This window comes from Salmo salar, chromosome ssa10 (genome assembly GCF_905237065.1).
Source record: "Salmo salar chromosome ssa10, Ssal_v3.1, whole genome shotgun sequence".
Taxonomy (NCBI): domain Eukaryota; kingdom Metazoa; phylum Chordata; class Actinopteri; order Salmoniformes; family Salmonidae; genus Salmo; species Salmo salar.
This window is the reverse complement of record NC_059451.1, coordinates 81,240,636-81,257,606: the sequence shown is the minus strand read 5'-3', so window position 1 is coordinate 81,257,606 and position 16,971 is coordinate 81,240,636. Positions and strand designations below refer to the sequence as shown.

At 45.7% G+C, this 16,971-nt stretch overlaps 1 protein-coding gene across 2 annotated transcripts in view; it reads right to left on the bottom strand.

Annotated features, from left to right (window-relative positions):
- The window catches only part of plxnb2b (plexin b2b), a 181,960-nt gene that overhangs the window by 34,545 nt on the left and 130,444 nt on the right, over positions 1-16,971 (bottom strand). Inside the window, exons 1-2 of one of the 2 annotated variants that reach the window (XM_014124475.2) lie at positions 4,879-5,033; positions 448-1,586 (exon numbers count right to left, since the gene is read on the bottom strand). In XM_014124475.2, coding sequence (XP_013979950.2) covers positions 448-1,584 — 1,137 coding nt within the window. In that variant the 5' untranslated portion in view covers positions 1,585-1,586; positions 4,879-5,033. Of the gene's footprint in view, positions 1-447; positions 1,587-4,878; positions 5,034-16,971 lie in introns of those variants that run through there. The other variant, XM_014124476.2, reaches the window with a different exon arrangement.

Here is a 16,971-nt window from a genome sequence, read left to right as displayed (position 1 = left end):
TGTGGTACCCCATCAGAACCTAACATGTAAGCTTGTTTTACTCCAATGTTTGAAAACATTGCAAATGTAAATCATTTTTTATATCGTGGCTGGTCAGTCCTGGCATCCACAGCTCTGTGTATGAATCTGAGAATGGTTCCATTTCTCCAGGCTATTTACTAAAACAGACTTGGGGTGTCCACTTTGTTATTATTTCAACTGCAGATTGGCTTTTTAAAGCCATCTATCAAGGGAAAGAGATGACTGATGAGTGATATAGCCAGCAGGATCCCTTCAGACCAAAATACCCCCACCCCACCCCTGAAAACAAAGGCCTGGAATCCAACCCAACGTGTCATATCTTTGCATTATTGATTAAAGGAAAAATTAATTGTTTCAAATCACTGTCTCTCTTTCTCCTCTTCTGACGTGTCTTTTGAAGTGGATGATAAAGGCTGCGCTACTTACATCAATGCGGGAGGTGCAGAACTCATCTGTCTTGGAGGAGTAGGGGATGTCCACGGCTGGGGTGCCGGCGATCTTGCCCGAGTCGCTGTAGCAGGCGCTGATGAGGTCCACCAGCCTCTCGTTGATGGCCTTTAGAGGGTACATGCACAGGGCCGAGTCAGCGCTGTCATCGTAGGGACTGGCCACCATGAACAACACCTTGTGCCAGGGGAGTACTTGACCATACTGGCCCGACTCGGTCATCCCCCGGGCCAGCTCTTTACCTGGGGACGCCACATAGGCTGCCTGCACCTTGTTGTACCTGTTCCCCGGGCCACAGTTCAGCTGCAGCTCTGTGTAAGAGTAGTAGTGAGGGTCGTCCTCACACAGCCGAGACACGAAGGTGAAGTTCTTGTTGTCGGTGCTTCCCATGGTCCTGGAGAACAGGAAGTAGACAAAGCCCTCCTCTTTGAAGGCGTGGCGGAAGTCGTGCAGGTACTTGGGCACGAAGGGTGTGGCCTGCACGGTGGACGCCTCGACGATGCTCTCGAACACCACCCAGTCGCGGTAGTCCTGGAGGATGCGCGTGCTGATGAGCTTGGAGCTGTCCAGGCTGCCGTAGCCCTTCCCCACCAGAAACACATTGAAGGCGTTGCCGTCTTTAATGTACGTAGACATGACGCCCACCACGGCCACCCCGTCCTCAATACTCGCCACGTAGGTCCTCTCTCCCTTCGAGTCGCTGTAGTACAGCTGCTGCTCCACGTTGGTCAGGTTGAGGAGGGAACAGATACCCCGGTAGCGGGAGCCACAGACGATGAGCGAGCCGTTGGCCGGGTGCACCAGCAGCAGCTTGTTGACGTTAGGGCTGGGCTTGGTGTCCTGGCAGGCCGAGACGGGCGGGGTGCAGGTGCGGGCGTCCTCCCTGGGGCCCGTCTCGGCGCGGGCCTCCTCGCGCAGCGCTGCGTCCAGCTGGTAGATGGTGTTGACGGCGCCCAGGTAGACGCGGCCGCTCCGAGGGTCCTGCACCACGTTGTTGATGGGCGTTTTGGAGGGGAAGTCCAGGACCGCCTCCTCCTGCAGCGGGCCCCCGGCTGCAGACAGGCAGAACAGGAGGAGCAGGGGGAGGAGAGGAGCGGCCTGGACCCAGCTCGCCATCTCTGGATGAGAGAAGAGAGAGAGGGAGAGAGAGAGAGAGAGAGAGAGAGAGAGAGAGAGAGAGAGAGAGAGAGAGAGAGAGAGAGAGAGAGAGAGAGAGAGAGAGAGAGAGAGAGAGAGAGAGAGAGAGAGTAAAGGGCTGATACACACCCGATGAAGACAATGTCGGTTGAAATGCATCATATCACCTAAGGCAGCGGATCCCAACTCCGGTCCTCCAGTACCTCCAACAGTACACGTTGTTGTTGTTGTTGTTGTTGTTGTTGTTGTTGCCCCGGACGAACTCACCAGATTCAACTCATTGAGGTCTTGATGGTTAGTTGACAAGTTGAATCAGGTGTGCTTGTCCGGGGCCACAGTAAAAACGTGTACAGTTAGGGGTACCTGAGGACCGCAATTGGGATCCACTGACGTAAGGCATCACATTTGAGAGCAGCATAATGGTGAGTGGACATTCCCTTTTTCTTTGTTTAGAGGTACTGCATCGTGGCACAGCGAACAAGCAGGTGTTATGAAGACATGGGTCGGCCCAGAGGGTCCTCAGTCATGAGTCGGTCATGAGGTTGGGGTCGGGAGGGAGGGAGGGAAACCCCTGAATGTAATGCACGTAAAAGGACATCTAGAAGCAGGTCAATCTGAAAAGCGTCCTCGCTCAACGATGCCCATCAGTGTTCCAGTTACTCAAGTTGAAGAAGGATGCTTCGTATCAGGATGAATGAGATCGTAAACGTCGACTGGATACACTTTACAGAGAAACTCCCAGGGCTGAGTAGAATAAGGCCAAGAACTAGATCGCAAAGCCGTAGTTTGAAATCAAACAATGGCAGTCGACAGAGCATGGCAGAAATCCACCATGTTCTTTCTCGTCTGTTTTTAGCCAGAGTAAATGCAATATGTGCAGGAAGCAGGTTTCTTTGTTAAATGGAGGAATATGATCACACAGCATCATTTGATAGACAAAAACAGCCGCACACTTCCAAACAGCAGGTGGCAAAGACACCCACCTCCCACGCTGCTGATTGCCCACCGCTGTGGTTAATGTCGAACTGCAGGTGGGTGAATCTGCAATGGCCCACCTCTGTGACTATTGTTCTCACACACAAATACACACCTATACGCCGATGCACAGTCACACACACAAACATTATCCACGCACACACCTACACACACACATGCCCAAACAGACAGACAGACAGACAGACAGACAGACAGACAGACAGACAGACAGACAGACAGACAGACAGACAGACAGACAGACAGACAGACAGACAGACAGACAGACACACACACACACACACACACACACACACACACACACACAGGAAGATATGGTTCTGCTCATTTCACCTAGGCAGTTAAGCCCATAGCCACACTCGTCAAATTGAAAATCCCTGATGAAGTTTCCCGGGAAGAAGGAAGGCAGCTTGTGCCTGGCTGTGAATCAGTGTTTTATTATGTTAACCTGCCTTCCCTCAGAGTACTAAGTGAGGAGAGGACTGATTAGACATTTGCCCTCAGGGACCAGTTAATTTAAGCTCCTACCCCCCCATTTGCATGAAAGTGTCCATACTCCCCTATTCCCTGATTTTATTTAGCTTTTTTTCATTTCACAACCTCATTCCTTTCGGAGCCCCATTTCTCTAGGTCAACTTATCTGCTCTTTTTAATTCATACCATTAAACAATTTCATTCCAATTGAAACTGCGTTATAAAAACACTCACTCTCATCAGGAGTGTTTGGTTAGTCTTCTTCAGAGGATAGCAGGGTGGTGTTTGGCTGAAAGTCTCCCTGGTCTCTTAACACCGACAAACAGGCTGCATTTACACAGGCAGCCCAATGTGGATCTTTTGACCCCATTATTGGCAAAAAAGTGGATCTGATTGGTCAAAAGACCAATTAGTCAAAGAAGGATCAGAATTGGGCTGCTCGTGTAAACACAGCCATAGTGATTCACGGACGTGTTCACGTATTAGGCTAGTATGCGCCTACTCTCCGATGAAATGATTCACTTTTTACAGGGTTACTTAGGACCAATGCCAATGGCCCCTCACTAAAGTCAAAAAGCCAATGTCACATAATGGGTAGTTGATGGGCTTTCCTATAAAGCAATAAACTATAGATGCCTTCATGATGTGTTCATTGTGTAGACTCAGCAAGACTTATCAAACTTTCGGTTACTTTGTTTGGGTTATTCTGCCTTCGTTTAGTCTAGAATAAGAGCTATGACTTCTTAAAAAAGTTGGTTTTAAAAAACGCAATTTTTATTGTGACCCTGCCAATGATAATCACTCATGTCTATGGAAAAGAGGACATTCCATTTCTCATCAATTCCTATTCTTTACTCTACATCTATAATACGCTGTAAGTTTAGCGATCCAAATTCCCGTTGCAAATCCTTCACACAAAGAAATAATATATGGATTTTCAAAATGTCACTGGCTGCTTTCTCTAGCCTAGCACATCACGACTTAGGTCCACTGCCTGTGAACAGTGCATGATCAAACAGACTGTTAGACGCAGCTTCCCCAAACTGAGATGTAGGCTAGGCTACAATAGCTGGTAGAATTGTCAGGAAGCATTCACTTGGGTAACAGGAAACTCAGCTTGACGTACTTCCATTACATCAAAAGACTATTTATTTCGCCTATTCATGCAAATCTCTCACTCACTATATATATATATATATATATATATATATATATATATATATATATATATATATATATATTTTTTTTTAAATCTGCTGTTATACAAATTTCCCTCAGATGTTGCATTGTGGGTCACTGCAAAAGAAATCCTGCACTCTTTTTCAAAGGAGCTCGTTCTCTCCTAGGATGTCTCCTCTCTATCACTCTTCATCCTTTTTTCATGGGCTTAATCCAGAACACTGGAGTTAAGGAGGCTTCAAAGAGCTTCAGAGGAACAGTCAGACTCACAGCCATGTGGTAATGACACAGGTAGAGGTGGCCCCGCTGTCCCTGGGCTGTCCCAGCTTTTCTCTACTCTGAAGAAGTCTCTCTCTCTCTCTCTCTCTTTCTCTATGCCTCTGTATGGGATATGAAGGCAGGGAAATTCTCTCCTACATAGGCTGAGCCGTTCTAAAGAAAATAAAAAGCTACTGAAATTAGTGGGTCACTCAGCGCGCTGCGTAAGCCTGCAGCTAATGAAGCCTCCAATGGCCGGGGATAAATAATAATGAAACGAGCGAGGCTCTAACGAAGCAGGCACATCTGGAAAGTGAGACGCTCCCGAGAAAGCCTAGGCTCTTCCAGTGCAGGAGAGAGATGACTTACCTCGAGGAATGAAAATTAACTAGATGTGCCAATCTCTCATCATGGCTTCATGGTAAGCGCTTCCGGCTGCCTTAACTTCACAGGCTTCTCTGCAAAGTTTGGAAATACTAGTGTAAGGGCAAGGAGAGAGAAAGGGACATTCTTCTAGAGGAGCTACTTGTACAGGCCTGAAAAGCAGGGCAAAGACTGGGTGTGTCCTGCTGCCTGTTAACTGGATAGCCCTCACGCTTCTGGCTGCCTACCATGTCTTCTCCACATCTCCACCATTCCTTCTATAATACGTCAGGACATGCCCGCACAGGAAAAGCTTCTCCCAGAAGAGGAAAATTAAATATAATTGAAAAATGGCAGGTGTGAGCAGGCCATGAACACACTCGAATGAACACATACACACACACATGGCTTGAAACGCTGACAGCGTAATCCTTTCCTGCCGCCCAGATACATTTCTCCAGACTGCCATTGGGTGTCCGCAGCAGAACGGAGGTCCACAGTACCCTACACATCATCCTCTCTGGCACAGACGAGGACCCCCCACATCCCCTTCACTAGGATAACACCCCAGCCAGGCCGCCTGCAGGAGGAAGTGAGTGTCTGCTGATTACATCTCCACTATGCTGAACAGACAGACGTCGGATGTGTCCCAAATGGCACCTTGTTACATATTTAGAGAACTATGGGTCCCGGTCAAAAGTAGTGCACTTTGTAGAGAGTAGGGTGCCATTTGAGACGCCGACAGTGAGTCACGGACACCGATCTTCAAACCCAGCACGAGTGCTGCTCTCAGACCTAGCTCTCATTAAACAGATAGTGAGATATCAATAAAGAAATAACAGACCCCCCCCCCCATCGCAAACGTAATAGGATATCACCCCATAAGGCGGCAGCCCGCATTCATATTCAGCATTTCTCATATTAGCGCTCCTATCCTCCCTCTTTCACTGTCCAGCAGATGCCATTCCTGACAGTGACGGTGACGTCTTTATATTAAAGCCTTTCTTAGTGTTACCTTGCTGATAAAAGTGAACCACCGTTAAATTAGTGGCCCGACCCTAGGGGCCGGGAGCCGGGGGTGAGAGAGGGGTTAACGCTCAATTGCCTATCTGGCCCTGTGTGTCTGTCTGTCTCAGTGTGTCTCAATGCGAGGGTGTTAAAGCGAGTTACAGGCAAAATGACAAAGTGGGTTTAGCGGCGCACAAGGAGCGGCGGCGGCGGAAACAAATGTCTCCGTCAGGTGCATTACACGCCGCCGAGAGCTCTTTGTTCTTTCTTCCAGTCAGTGAGAGGAAAAAATGCATGAGCCTGTCTCCTCCTACCCATCTGAGTGAAATTGTTTTAAAAGTGCTTAGGGAAGCTTGTGTGAAAACGTAAATCCAATTTCCATATGAACAATTACCCTGCCGTCAGGGTAGGCAGTTAATTTATTTCAATTTGACTGACTGCTATGAGCCACTGGCCCAGGCAACCAGTCTAGCCATTGTGATCAGGCAGGGCATTGAGCAGGCAGCCATTGATGGAGCTAGCCTATAACACACAGAGACCCAGCTGTCCTGGCCGAAGTATCATCCCCCTGAAACCTACCATGACCAGAATACACTAAAACACACATTGTCCTCACATAAGTGTGTGTGTATGTGTGTGTCAGGGCTTCCGTTAGCCGGTAATATCCAGCTTTTGGCCGATAAAATAAAATTGTCACCGGCCAATTGTCCGGGAGAAGAAAAATTCCATTGCAAAAATGCCTTTTTTAGCCTGTTCATCGATTGAAATAACAGTCGTTCTGGAGCGAGAGCTGCTGCTATAGCTCATCAAACAGCTTGTTCGTTGCGGCTGCAGCGAAATGTGCTTTTATTAGCCCAATCATGGCGCAACAATTCTAAATTCAAATCGCGTGTCAACTGTTTCGATGGCCACGATTAAAAACACTACTATTTTTATTTCTCAACTGATAATTGAAGCGCGGTTTCCATTCACCATTCAAGCGCTTAGGCAACTAAGCAGGCTTCAGCATGTCACACACAATGACGTATGATAATCTCATTCATCCTAATGATGAATGAGAAAGTTGCAGATGCACAAATATCGCACAAATATCATACCCCATGGTTAGAAATCAAACTGGTGCAAACTGATGCAAAAAACAATGTCCTATCCCGGAGCTCGAGTAAATGACATTACTAAGCTACTCCCGAATGTACTACGCCAGGACATGGACATCGATTCTATCATAGTCCATGTGGGTTTTAATGACATTATGAAGGGCAGCTCTGAACAGTTGAAACTGGATTTCAAACTGCTGATTGACTCTCTGCTAGACACTAACAAAATACCCATCATATCTGGCCCTGTGCCCTCTCTGAATCGTGGCATTGAACGCTTTAGCAGGATTCTTTCCCTTCACAACTGGCTACGTGATTATTGCAGCTCAATGGGTGTAACTTTTGTTGACAATTTTGATTCCTTTTGGAAACAAAACACGTTTTATAAGGAGGATGGGATCCACTCAAATCATTTGGCTTCCTGGATCCTTTCACAGCATTATAAGGCTGCGTTGAGACATGACCCAAGTCCAGCTCAGTTTATCCCTACAATTGTGTCGCTGAGTCATCATAATGCTTTAGAAAATATACATTATACCAGGGGCATTGGTAGACACAATGTAAGTAATCTAATTTATGTCCCTCTAACTGCCCTGAATGCCTCTGCTGATCCAACAGCTATTGCATGCTGCAATCATGTGCCTATGAACCAGATTTATGCTGTTAGCTCTGAGGCGGTGTGCCGTAGTAGGAAGTCCACTGTGTGCAACTCACCCTGCACTAACAAAAATAACATGAGAATCCGACGAGAAGGATATACTGCTCTCCCGGGAACAGGCCCAGATCCCTGTCATTTGCGTGAAGAAAAGACGGAGGAAAAGAGGACGCAGATCGGGCTGCCTTTTGAGAATCCGTAGGAGAGCAAGTAAACTCCCACTACCATCAATTCTACTTGCTAACATGCAATCATTGGAAAATAAAATTGATTACCTATAATTACGATTATCCTACCAACGGGACATTAATAACTGCAATATCTTATGTTTCACAGAGTCATGGCTGAACAACGACACGGATAATATAGAGCTGGAGGGATTTTCAATGCACCCGCAGAACAGAGAAGCTACGTCTGGTAAGACGAGGGGTGGGGGTGTGTGTCTTTTTGTCAATAACATCTGGTGCGTGATTTCTAATATTAAAGAAGTCTCAAGGTATTGTTCGTCTGAGGTAGAGTACCTTATGATAAGCTGTAGACCACACTATCTACCAAGAGAGTTCTCATCTATATTATTCGTAGCCGTCTATTTACCACCACAGAGCGATGCTGGCACGAAGACCACACTCAACCAACTCTATAAGGCCATAAGCAAAGAAGAAAATACTCACCCAGAAGCGGCGCTCCTAGTGGCCAGGGACTTTAATACAGGCAAACTTAAATCAGTTTTCCCAAATTTTTACCAGCATGTCACATGTGCAACCAGAGGGAAAAAAACTCTAGACCACCTTTACTCCACACACAGAGATGCATACAAAGCTCTCCCTCACCCTCCATTTGGCAAATCTGACCATAATTCTATCCTCCTGATTCCTGCTTACAAGAAAATACTAAAGCAGGAAGTACTAGTGACTCGCACAATACGGAAGTGGTCAGATGACGCGGATGCTACGCTACAGGACTGTTTTGCTAGCACAGACTGGAATATGATCCGGGATTCATCCAATGGCATTGAGGAGTATACCACCTCAGTCATCGGCTTCATCAATAAGTGCATCGATGATGTTGTCCCCACAGTGACCGTATGTACATATCCCAAACAGAAGCCATGGATTACAGGCAACATCCGCACCGAGCTAAAGACTAGAGTTGCCACTTTCAAGGAGCGGGACACTAATCCGGACGCCTATAAGAAATCCCGCTATGAGCTCAGACGAACCAACAAACAAGCAAAGCGTCAATACAAGATTAAGATTGAATCCTACTACACCGGCTCTGACGCTCGTCGGATGTGGCAGGGCTTGAAAACTATTACGGACTACAAAGGGAAACCAAGATGCGAGCTGCCCAGTGACATGAGCCTACTAGATGAGCTAAATGCCTTTTATGCTCGCTTCGAGGCAAGCAACACTGAAGCATGCACGAGAGCACCAGCTGTTCTGGAAGACTGTGTGATAACGCTCTCAGTAGCCGATGTGAGCAAGACCTTTAAACAGGTCAACATTCACAAAGCCGCGGGGCCAGATGGATTACCAGGACGTATACTCAAAGCATACGCGGACCAATTGGCAAGTGTCTCCACTGATATTTTCAACCTCTCCATGACTGAGTCTGTAATACCTACATGTTTCAAGCAGACCACCATAGTCCCTGTGCCCAATGAAGTGAAGGTAACCTGCCTAAATGATTACCGCCCCTTAGCACTCACGTCGGTAGCCATGAAGTACTTTGAAAGGCTGGTCATGGCTCACATCAACAGCATCCTCCCGGATACACTAGACCCACTCCAATTCGCATACCACCCCAACAGATCCACCAATGACGCAATCTCAATTACACTCCACACTGCCCTTTCCCACCTGGACAAAAGGAACACCTATGTGAGAATGCTGTTCATTGACTACAGTTCAACGTTCAACACCATAGTGCCCACAAAGCTCATCAATAAGCTAAAGACCCCGGGACTAAACACCTCCCTCTGCAACTGGATCCTGGACTTCCTGACTGGCCGCCCCCAGGTGGTAAGGGTAGGTAACAACACATTCGCCAGGCTGATCCTCAACACCGGGGCCCCTCAGGGGTGCGTGCTCAGCCCCCTCCTGTACTCCCTGTTCCCTCATGAATGCTCAGCCTCTGACCGCAAGGCACTACAGAGGGTAGTGCGAACGGCCCAGTACATGACTGGGGCCAAGCCTCCTGCAATCCAGGACCTCTATACCAGGCGGTGTCAGAGGAAGGCCCTAAAAATTTACTCCAGCCACCCTAGTCATAAACGGTTCTCTCTGCTACCACACGCCAAGCGGTACCAGAGCGCCAAGTCTAGGTCCAAGAGGCTTCTAAACAGCTTCTACCCCGCCATAAGACCCCTGAACATCTAGTCAAGTGGCTACCCAGACTATTTGCATTGCCCCCCCCCCCCCCCCACTGCCACTCTCTGTTGTCATCTATGCATAGTCACTTTAATTAACTCTACCTACATATACATACTACATCAACTAACTGGTGCCCCCGCACATTGACTCTGTACCGGCACCCCCCTGTATATGTTGTTATTTTTTACTGCTGCTCTTTAATTCCTTGTTACTTTTCTCTTATTCTTATCCGTATTTTTTTTAACTGCACTGTTGGTTAGGGGCTCATAAGTATTCGGCACGTGTGACTGATAAAATTTGATTTGATTTACAACATTAACAGTGTCTACAGTGTATTTCTGATCAATTTGATGTTATTTTAATGGACAAAAAATTGGCTTTTCTTTCAAAAACAAGGACATTTCTAAGTGACCCCAAACTTTTGAATGGTAGTGTATATTTTCTGGGCAATTTAAATATTGATTGGTTTTCATCAAGCTGCCCACTCAAGAAAAAGCTTCAAACTGTAACCAGTGCCTGCAACCTGGTTCAGGTTATCAGTCAACCTACCAGGGTAGTTACAAACAGCACAGGAATGAAATCATCAACATGTATTGATCACATCTTTACTAATGCTGCAGAAATGTGCTTGAAAGCAGTATCCAGATCCATTGGATGTAGTGATCACAATATAGTAGCCATATCTAGGAAAACCAAAGTTCCAAAGGCTGGGGCAAATATAGTGTATAAGAGGTCATACAATAAGTTTAGTAGTGATTCCTATGTTGTTGATGTAAAGAATATTTATTGGCTGTAACAACTGTTAAATCCCGGTGGATTGATGAGGAACTGAAAAATTGTATGGTTGAGAGGGATGAGGCAAAAGGAATGGAAAATAATCTGACTGCACAACCGATTGGCAAAAGTATTGCAAATTGAGAAATCATGTGACTAAACTGAATAAAAAAATAGAAGAATCTACACTATGAAACAAAGATAAATGACACACAGAATGATAGTAAAGCTTTGGAGCACAGACATTCTGGGGAAAAAGGCAAACTCAGCTCCATCATTCATTGAATCAGATGGCTCATTCATCACAAAACAGACTTATATTGCCAAGTACTTTAATTATTTTTTCATTGGCAAGACTAGCAAACTTAGGCATGACATGCCAGTAACAAACGCTGACACTACACATCCAAGTATATCTGACCAAATTATGAAAGACAAGAATGATCATTTAGAATTCCGTAAAGTGATTGTGGAAGAGGTGAAAAAATTATTGTTGTCTATCAACAATGACAAGCCACCGGGGTCTGACAACTTGGATGGAAAATTACTGAGGATAATAGCGGACGATATTGCCACTCCTATTTTCCATATCTTCAATTTAAGCCTACTAGAAAGCGTGTGCCCTCAGGCCTGGAGGGAAGCAAAAGTAATTCCGCTACCCAAGAATAATAAAGCCACCTTTACTGGCTCAAATAGCCGACCAATCAGCCTGTTACCAACACTTTTTAAAGTTTTTGAAAAAATTGTGTTTGACTAGATACAATGCTGTTTTACGGTAAACAAATTGACAACAGACTTTCAGCACGTTCAACAAACACAGTACTTACACAAATGACTGATGATTGGTTGAGAGAAATTGATGATAAAAAAATTGTGGGGGGTGTTTTGTTAGACTTCAGTGCGGCCTTTGACATTATTGATCATAGTCTGCTGCTGGAAAAACGTATGTGTTATGGCTTTATTGTGGAAAAAGAGTTACCTATCTAACAGAATACAGAGGGTGTTCTTTAACCTGTAGTGGGATCGGTGTCCCCCCTGTGGGACGGTTAAGCTAACGTAGGCTAATGTGATTAGCATGAGGTTGTAAGTAACAAAAAAGTTCCTAGGATCTGATATCTGATATGGGCAGAAAGCTTAAATTCTTGTTAATCAAACTGCTCTGTCCAATTTACAGTAGCTAATACAGTGAAATAATACCATGCAATTGTTTGAGAGTGCACAATTATGAACTTGAAAATGTATTAATAAACCAATTAGGCACATCTGGGCAGTCTTTTGAACTGACAGTCTAACACTTTGCACATAGACTGCCATCTAGTGGCCAAAATCAAAATTGCACCTGGGCTGATATAATACATTATGGCCTTTCTCTTACGTTTCAAAGATGATGGTACAAACAAAAAAATATGCATGTTTTTTCCTTTGTATTATCTTTTACCAGATCTAATGTGTTATATTCTCCTACATTAATTTCACATTTCCACAAACTTCAAAGTGTTTCCTTTCAAATGGTATTAAGAATATGCATATCCTTGCTTCAGGTCCTGAGCTACAGGCAGTTAGATTTGGGTATGTCATTTTAGGCGAAAATTGAAAAAAAGGGTCAGATCCTTAAGTCTCCAACATAATCCAGGTAGAATCAGGAATTCCCCAGGGCTGCTGTCTAGGCCCCTTACTTTTTTCAATCTTTACTAACGACATGCCAGTAAGTAAAGCCAGTGTGTCTATATATGCGGATGACTCAACACTATACACATCAGCTACTACAGTGACTGAAATGACTGCAACACTTAACAAAGAGCTGCAGTTAGTTTCAGAATCGGTGGCAAGTCCTAAATATTTCTTAAACTAAAAGCACTGTATTCGGGTCAAATCATTCACTAAACCCTAAACCTTGGTTAAATCTTGTAATAAATAATGTGTAAACTGCCTGGAGTAACCCTGGATTGTAAGCTGTCATGGTCAAAATATATTTATACAACAGTAGCTAAAATGGGGAAAAGTCTGTCCATAATAAAGCGCTTCTCTACCTTCTTAACAGCACTATCAACAAGGAAGGTCCTACAGGCCCTAGTTTTGTCACACCTGGACTACTGTTCAGTCGTGTGTTCAGGTGCCACAAAGAGGGACTTGGCTCAGAACAGGGCAGCACAGCTGACTCCAGAACAGAACGGCTCATAATAATGTCCGGAACAGAGCAAATGGAATGGCATCAAACACCTGGAAACCATGTGTTTGATGTATTTGATTCCATTCCACTGATACCGCTCCAGTCATTACAACGAGCCCGTTCTCCCTAATTAAGGTGCCACCAACCTCATGTGCTCCAAAATGACACAATACATTATTTACCATTCATTTATATTGGGCACAAAATAATCTGAAACACAACCAAAACAAAGAGCAAATGCATCCAACAAGTTTGTAGAGTCACACAAACCCAGTCCCAATACAACACATACCCAGTCCCAATACTTTTGGAGCTCACTATAAACTCTGGATTACCAATAAGAAGCTTTGAAGCCATCGATCAGTCATATTGGCACTCCCCAGAAGAAGCAGTCCTCCATAGGAATTTTTTTACATTTTATATTTTAGTCATTTAGCAGATGCTCTTATCCAGAGCGACTTACAGTAGTGAATGCATACATTTCATACATTTTTTCTCCGTACCGGTCCCCCGTGGGAATCAAACCCACAACCCTGGCATTGCAAACACCATGCTCTACCAACTGAGCCACACGGGACAAATGAATAGAATTCGACATTATTTAAATGAATTGTTTCAAGAACAAAATTACATGTATTTAAGTATTTTTGTATTGTATAATATAAAAGTATGCATTAAGGTGTCTGTAATATAATACATCTGGCAAAAAACAAATGTAGACATAAATAAATGCATTTCTATAGCTTCCAAAATATTTGTAACAATGGTGGGGGAGTGCCAAGATGGAGGTGCAGAGGCTTCAAAACAGTGCCCCCTATCAGTCATCTAGTGCAAATCTTTGGTTTACACACCACTTTGTAATGAGCTGGAGGCAGTATGCATTTCGAAAACATATACTTGTGTGTATCGGGGAGCAGCAGAGGTCAGTACGGCCCCCACTTCGTTTTCCGTTCAGGTACAGCACATTTCCTCATTAGGAATGATAGCCTGTTTGTCTGTTTACTGCATCGTCGCTGGTCCCAAGGCCCTAGCTATCTACTGTCTGCCAGCTGGCCACTTGAGTGGAGAGTAGACTACAAACTGCAAGTGGAGTAGCCGACACACTGATTCGCTGCTTGCACACATACAGTACACTCTCTGTCATAGACACACACACACATACACACCGTCCCTCACACCGCAGCAGCAGGTTGGGATAATCTCCCAGTTCTTTCTGGCCTCCTCCCTCCCTGCTGGATGAGTGTCCTCTTCACTGGGACGGAGAGGCTATTTGCTGTGGACACAGCTGGCGTGCAGGGAACCTGATTAAGCACCAGGCCCACTGCAGAAGAGACACACACACCTTCAGCAGCCAGACCCACTGCAGAAGAGACACATACACCTTCAGCAGCCAGACCCACTGCAGAAGAGACACATACACCTTCAGCAGCCAGACCCACTGCAGAAGAGACACATACACCTTCAGCAGCCTGACCCACTGCAGAAGAGATACACACACCTTCAGCAGCCAGAGCCACTGCAGAAGACACACACACACCTTCAGCAGCCAGACCCACTGCAGAAGACACACACACCTTCAGCAGCCTGACCCACTGCAGAAGAGACACACACACCTTCAGCAGCCAGGCCCACTGCAGAAGAGACACACATAACTTCAGCAGCCAGACCCACTGCAGAAGAGACACACACACCTTCAGCAGCCAGGCCCACTGCAGAAGAGACACACACACCTTCAGCAGCCAGACCCACTGCAGAAGAGACACACACACCTTCAGCAGCCAGACCCACTGCAGAAGAGACACACACAACTTCAGCAGCCAGACCCACTGCAGAAGAGACACACACACCTTCAGCAGCCAGACCCACTGCAGAAGAGACACACACACCTTCAGCAGCCAGACCCACTGCAGAAGAGACACACACAACTTCAGCAGCCAGACCCACTGCAGAAGACACACACACCTTCAGCAGCCAGACCCACTGCAGAAGAGACACACACACCTTCAGCAGCCAGACCCACTGCAGAAGAGACACACACACCTTCAGCAGCCAGACCCACTGTAGAAGAGACACACACACCTTCAGCAGCCAGACCCACTGTAGAAGAGACACACACACCTTCAGCAGCCAGACCCACTGCAGAAGACACACACACCTTCAGCAGCCAGACCCACTGCAGAAGAGACAGACACACCAGTAGTCAAAACTACCTCAAAGCTCAGGCCCATTGCAGAATAGACACCAGCCAACTCTCTCAGTCCTCCAAACTCTTCCCACAGTCTTCCCGTTCATTAACAAACAAGTCGACACCTTCCTACAATTAAGAAGTCAGGGAAGGAATCCATTACACACTTTATTGGTTATAATGATTTAACTTCGGTGGCATAAATGCCAATGAGCCATGAAGGTATCATCCTGTGACATAATATGGTTTAGTTTCACCCTTCTGTTTCTGGAGTTTCAAGGGGAATCTTGTCTCCATGAAATATACTGTACATTAAATAGTGTACTGTATATCCTGTTATATCACCCGGAATCCTATTGTTACACAAGTCACACGTACAGTATGGGACGTGCACATGCTGGTGGATTAAAAACACCAAGCTTACACACGTTACAACCAAACCTGACTGGCGCTAATCCCTCCCATTCATCTGTAACGGATACTGCCCAACCCTAAACACTGGTACTGTGTAAAGCAGTGTGGTTTTCAAACAATGACGCACTGAGAGAGACTCTGTGAACAGAGGGAAGTGTGGAGAGAGAATTTGTCCTGACTTGTGAAAGCAGAGTGGGAGAGACGGAGAAAGAAAGAGAGAAGTAGAGAGAGTGTGAATTAGAGAGAGAGAGAGACAGACGGAGAAGGAGAGAGAGACAGACGGAGAGAGAGACAGACGGAGAGAGAGACAGACAGAGAGAGAGACAGACAGACAGAGAGAGAGAGAGACAGAGAGAGAGAGAGAGAGAGAGAGGGGAGAAAGAGAGACAGAGAGAGAGGGGAGAAAGAGAGAGGGGAGAGCTGTGATGATTTTAAATGGCTGTTTTGTGTGGGCTGCTACGTGTCAGTCACACCTCCAGATGAGTCAGTGTACTGATAGACTGAGCGTTTAGGAGTACATATCTACCTTAGGAGTCCAGTTACTGCTGCTGACAATAGCCAGTTACAGCAAAACCATATAGAATCTAGTAACTAGCTACACACACACACAGGTCTAATTGATAAACTGTAGACCACACTATTTACCAAGAGAGTTTTTATCTATATTATACGTAGCCGTCTATTTAGCACCACAACCCCATGCTGGCACTAAGACCGCCCTCAACGAGCTGCACAGGGCCACAAGCAAACAGGAAAATGCTCATCCAAAGACAGCACACCTTGTGGTCGGTGATTTTAACAAGGCCACAGGGCCAGACGGATTACCAGGACGCGTACTCAGAGCATGCGTTGACCAGCTGGCAAGTGTCTCCACTGACATGTTCAACCTCTCACTGACCCAGTCTGTAATACCAACATGTTTCAAGCAGATCACCATAGTGCCTGTGTCCAAGAACGCCAAGGTAACCTGTCTAAATGACTATCGACCCCATAGCACTCACATCTGTAGCCATGAAATGTTTTGAAAGGCTGGTCATGGCTCACATCAACACCATCATCCCAGACACCCTGGACCCACTCCAATTCACATACCGCCTCAACAGATGACGCAATCTCTATTGCACTCCACACTGCCACCTTGACAGAGTACAGGACCCTGAACAGCTTCTACCCCCAAGACAAAAGACTGCCAATAGCTACCAGGACTACCTGCATTGACCATTTTTGTACTAACTTTTTGTTGACTCATCACAAATGTTACTGCTACTCTCTACTATCGATCCTGTTGCCAGGTCACTTTATTCCTAGTTATATGTAAATATCTAACTCAATTACCTCGTACCCCTACACATCCTGACTTGGTACTGGTACCCCGTGTATATAGCCAGGTTATCGTTACTCACTGTGTATTTATTATTACTTTT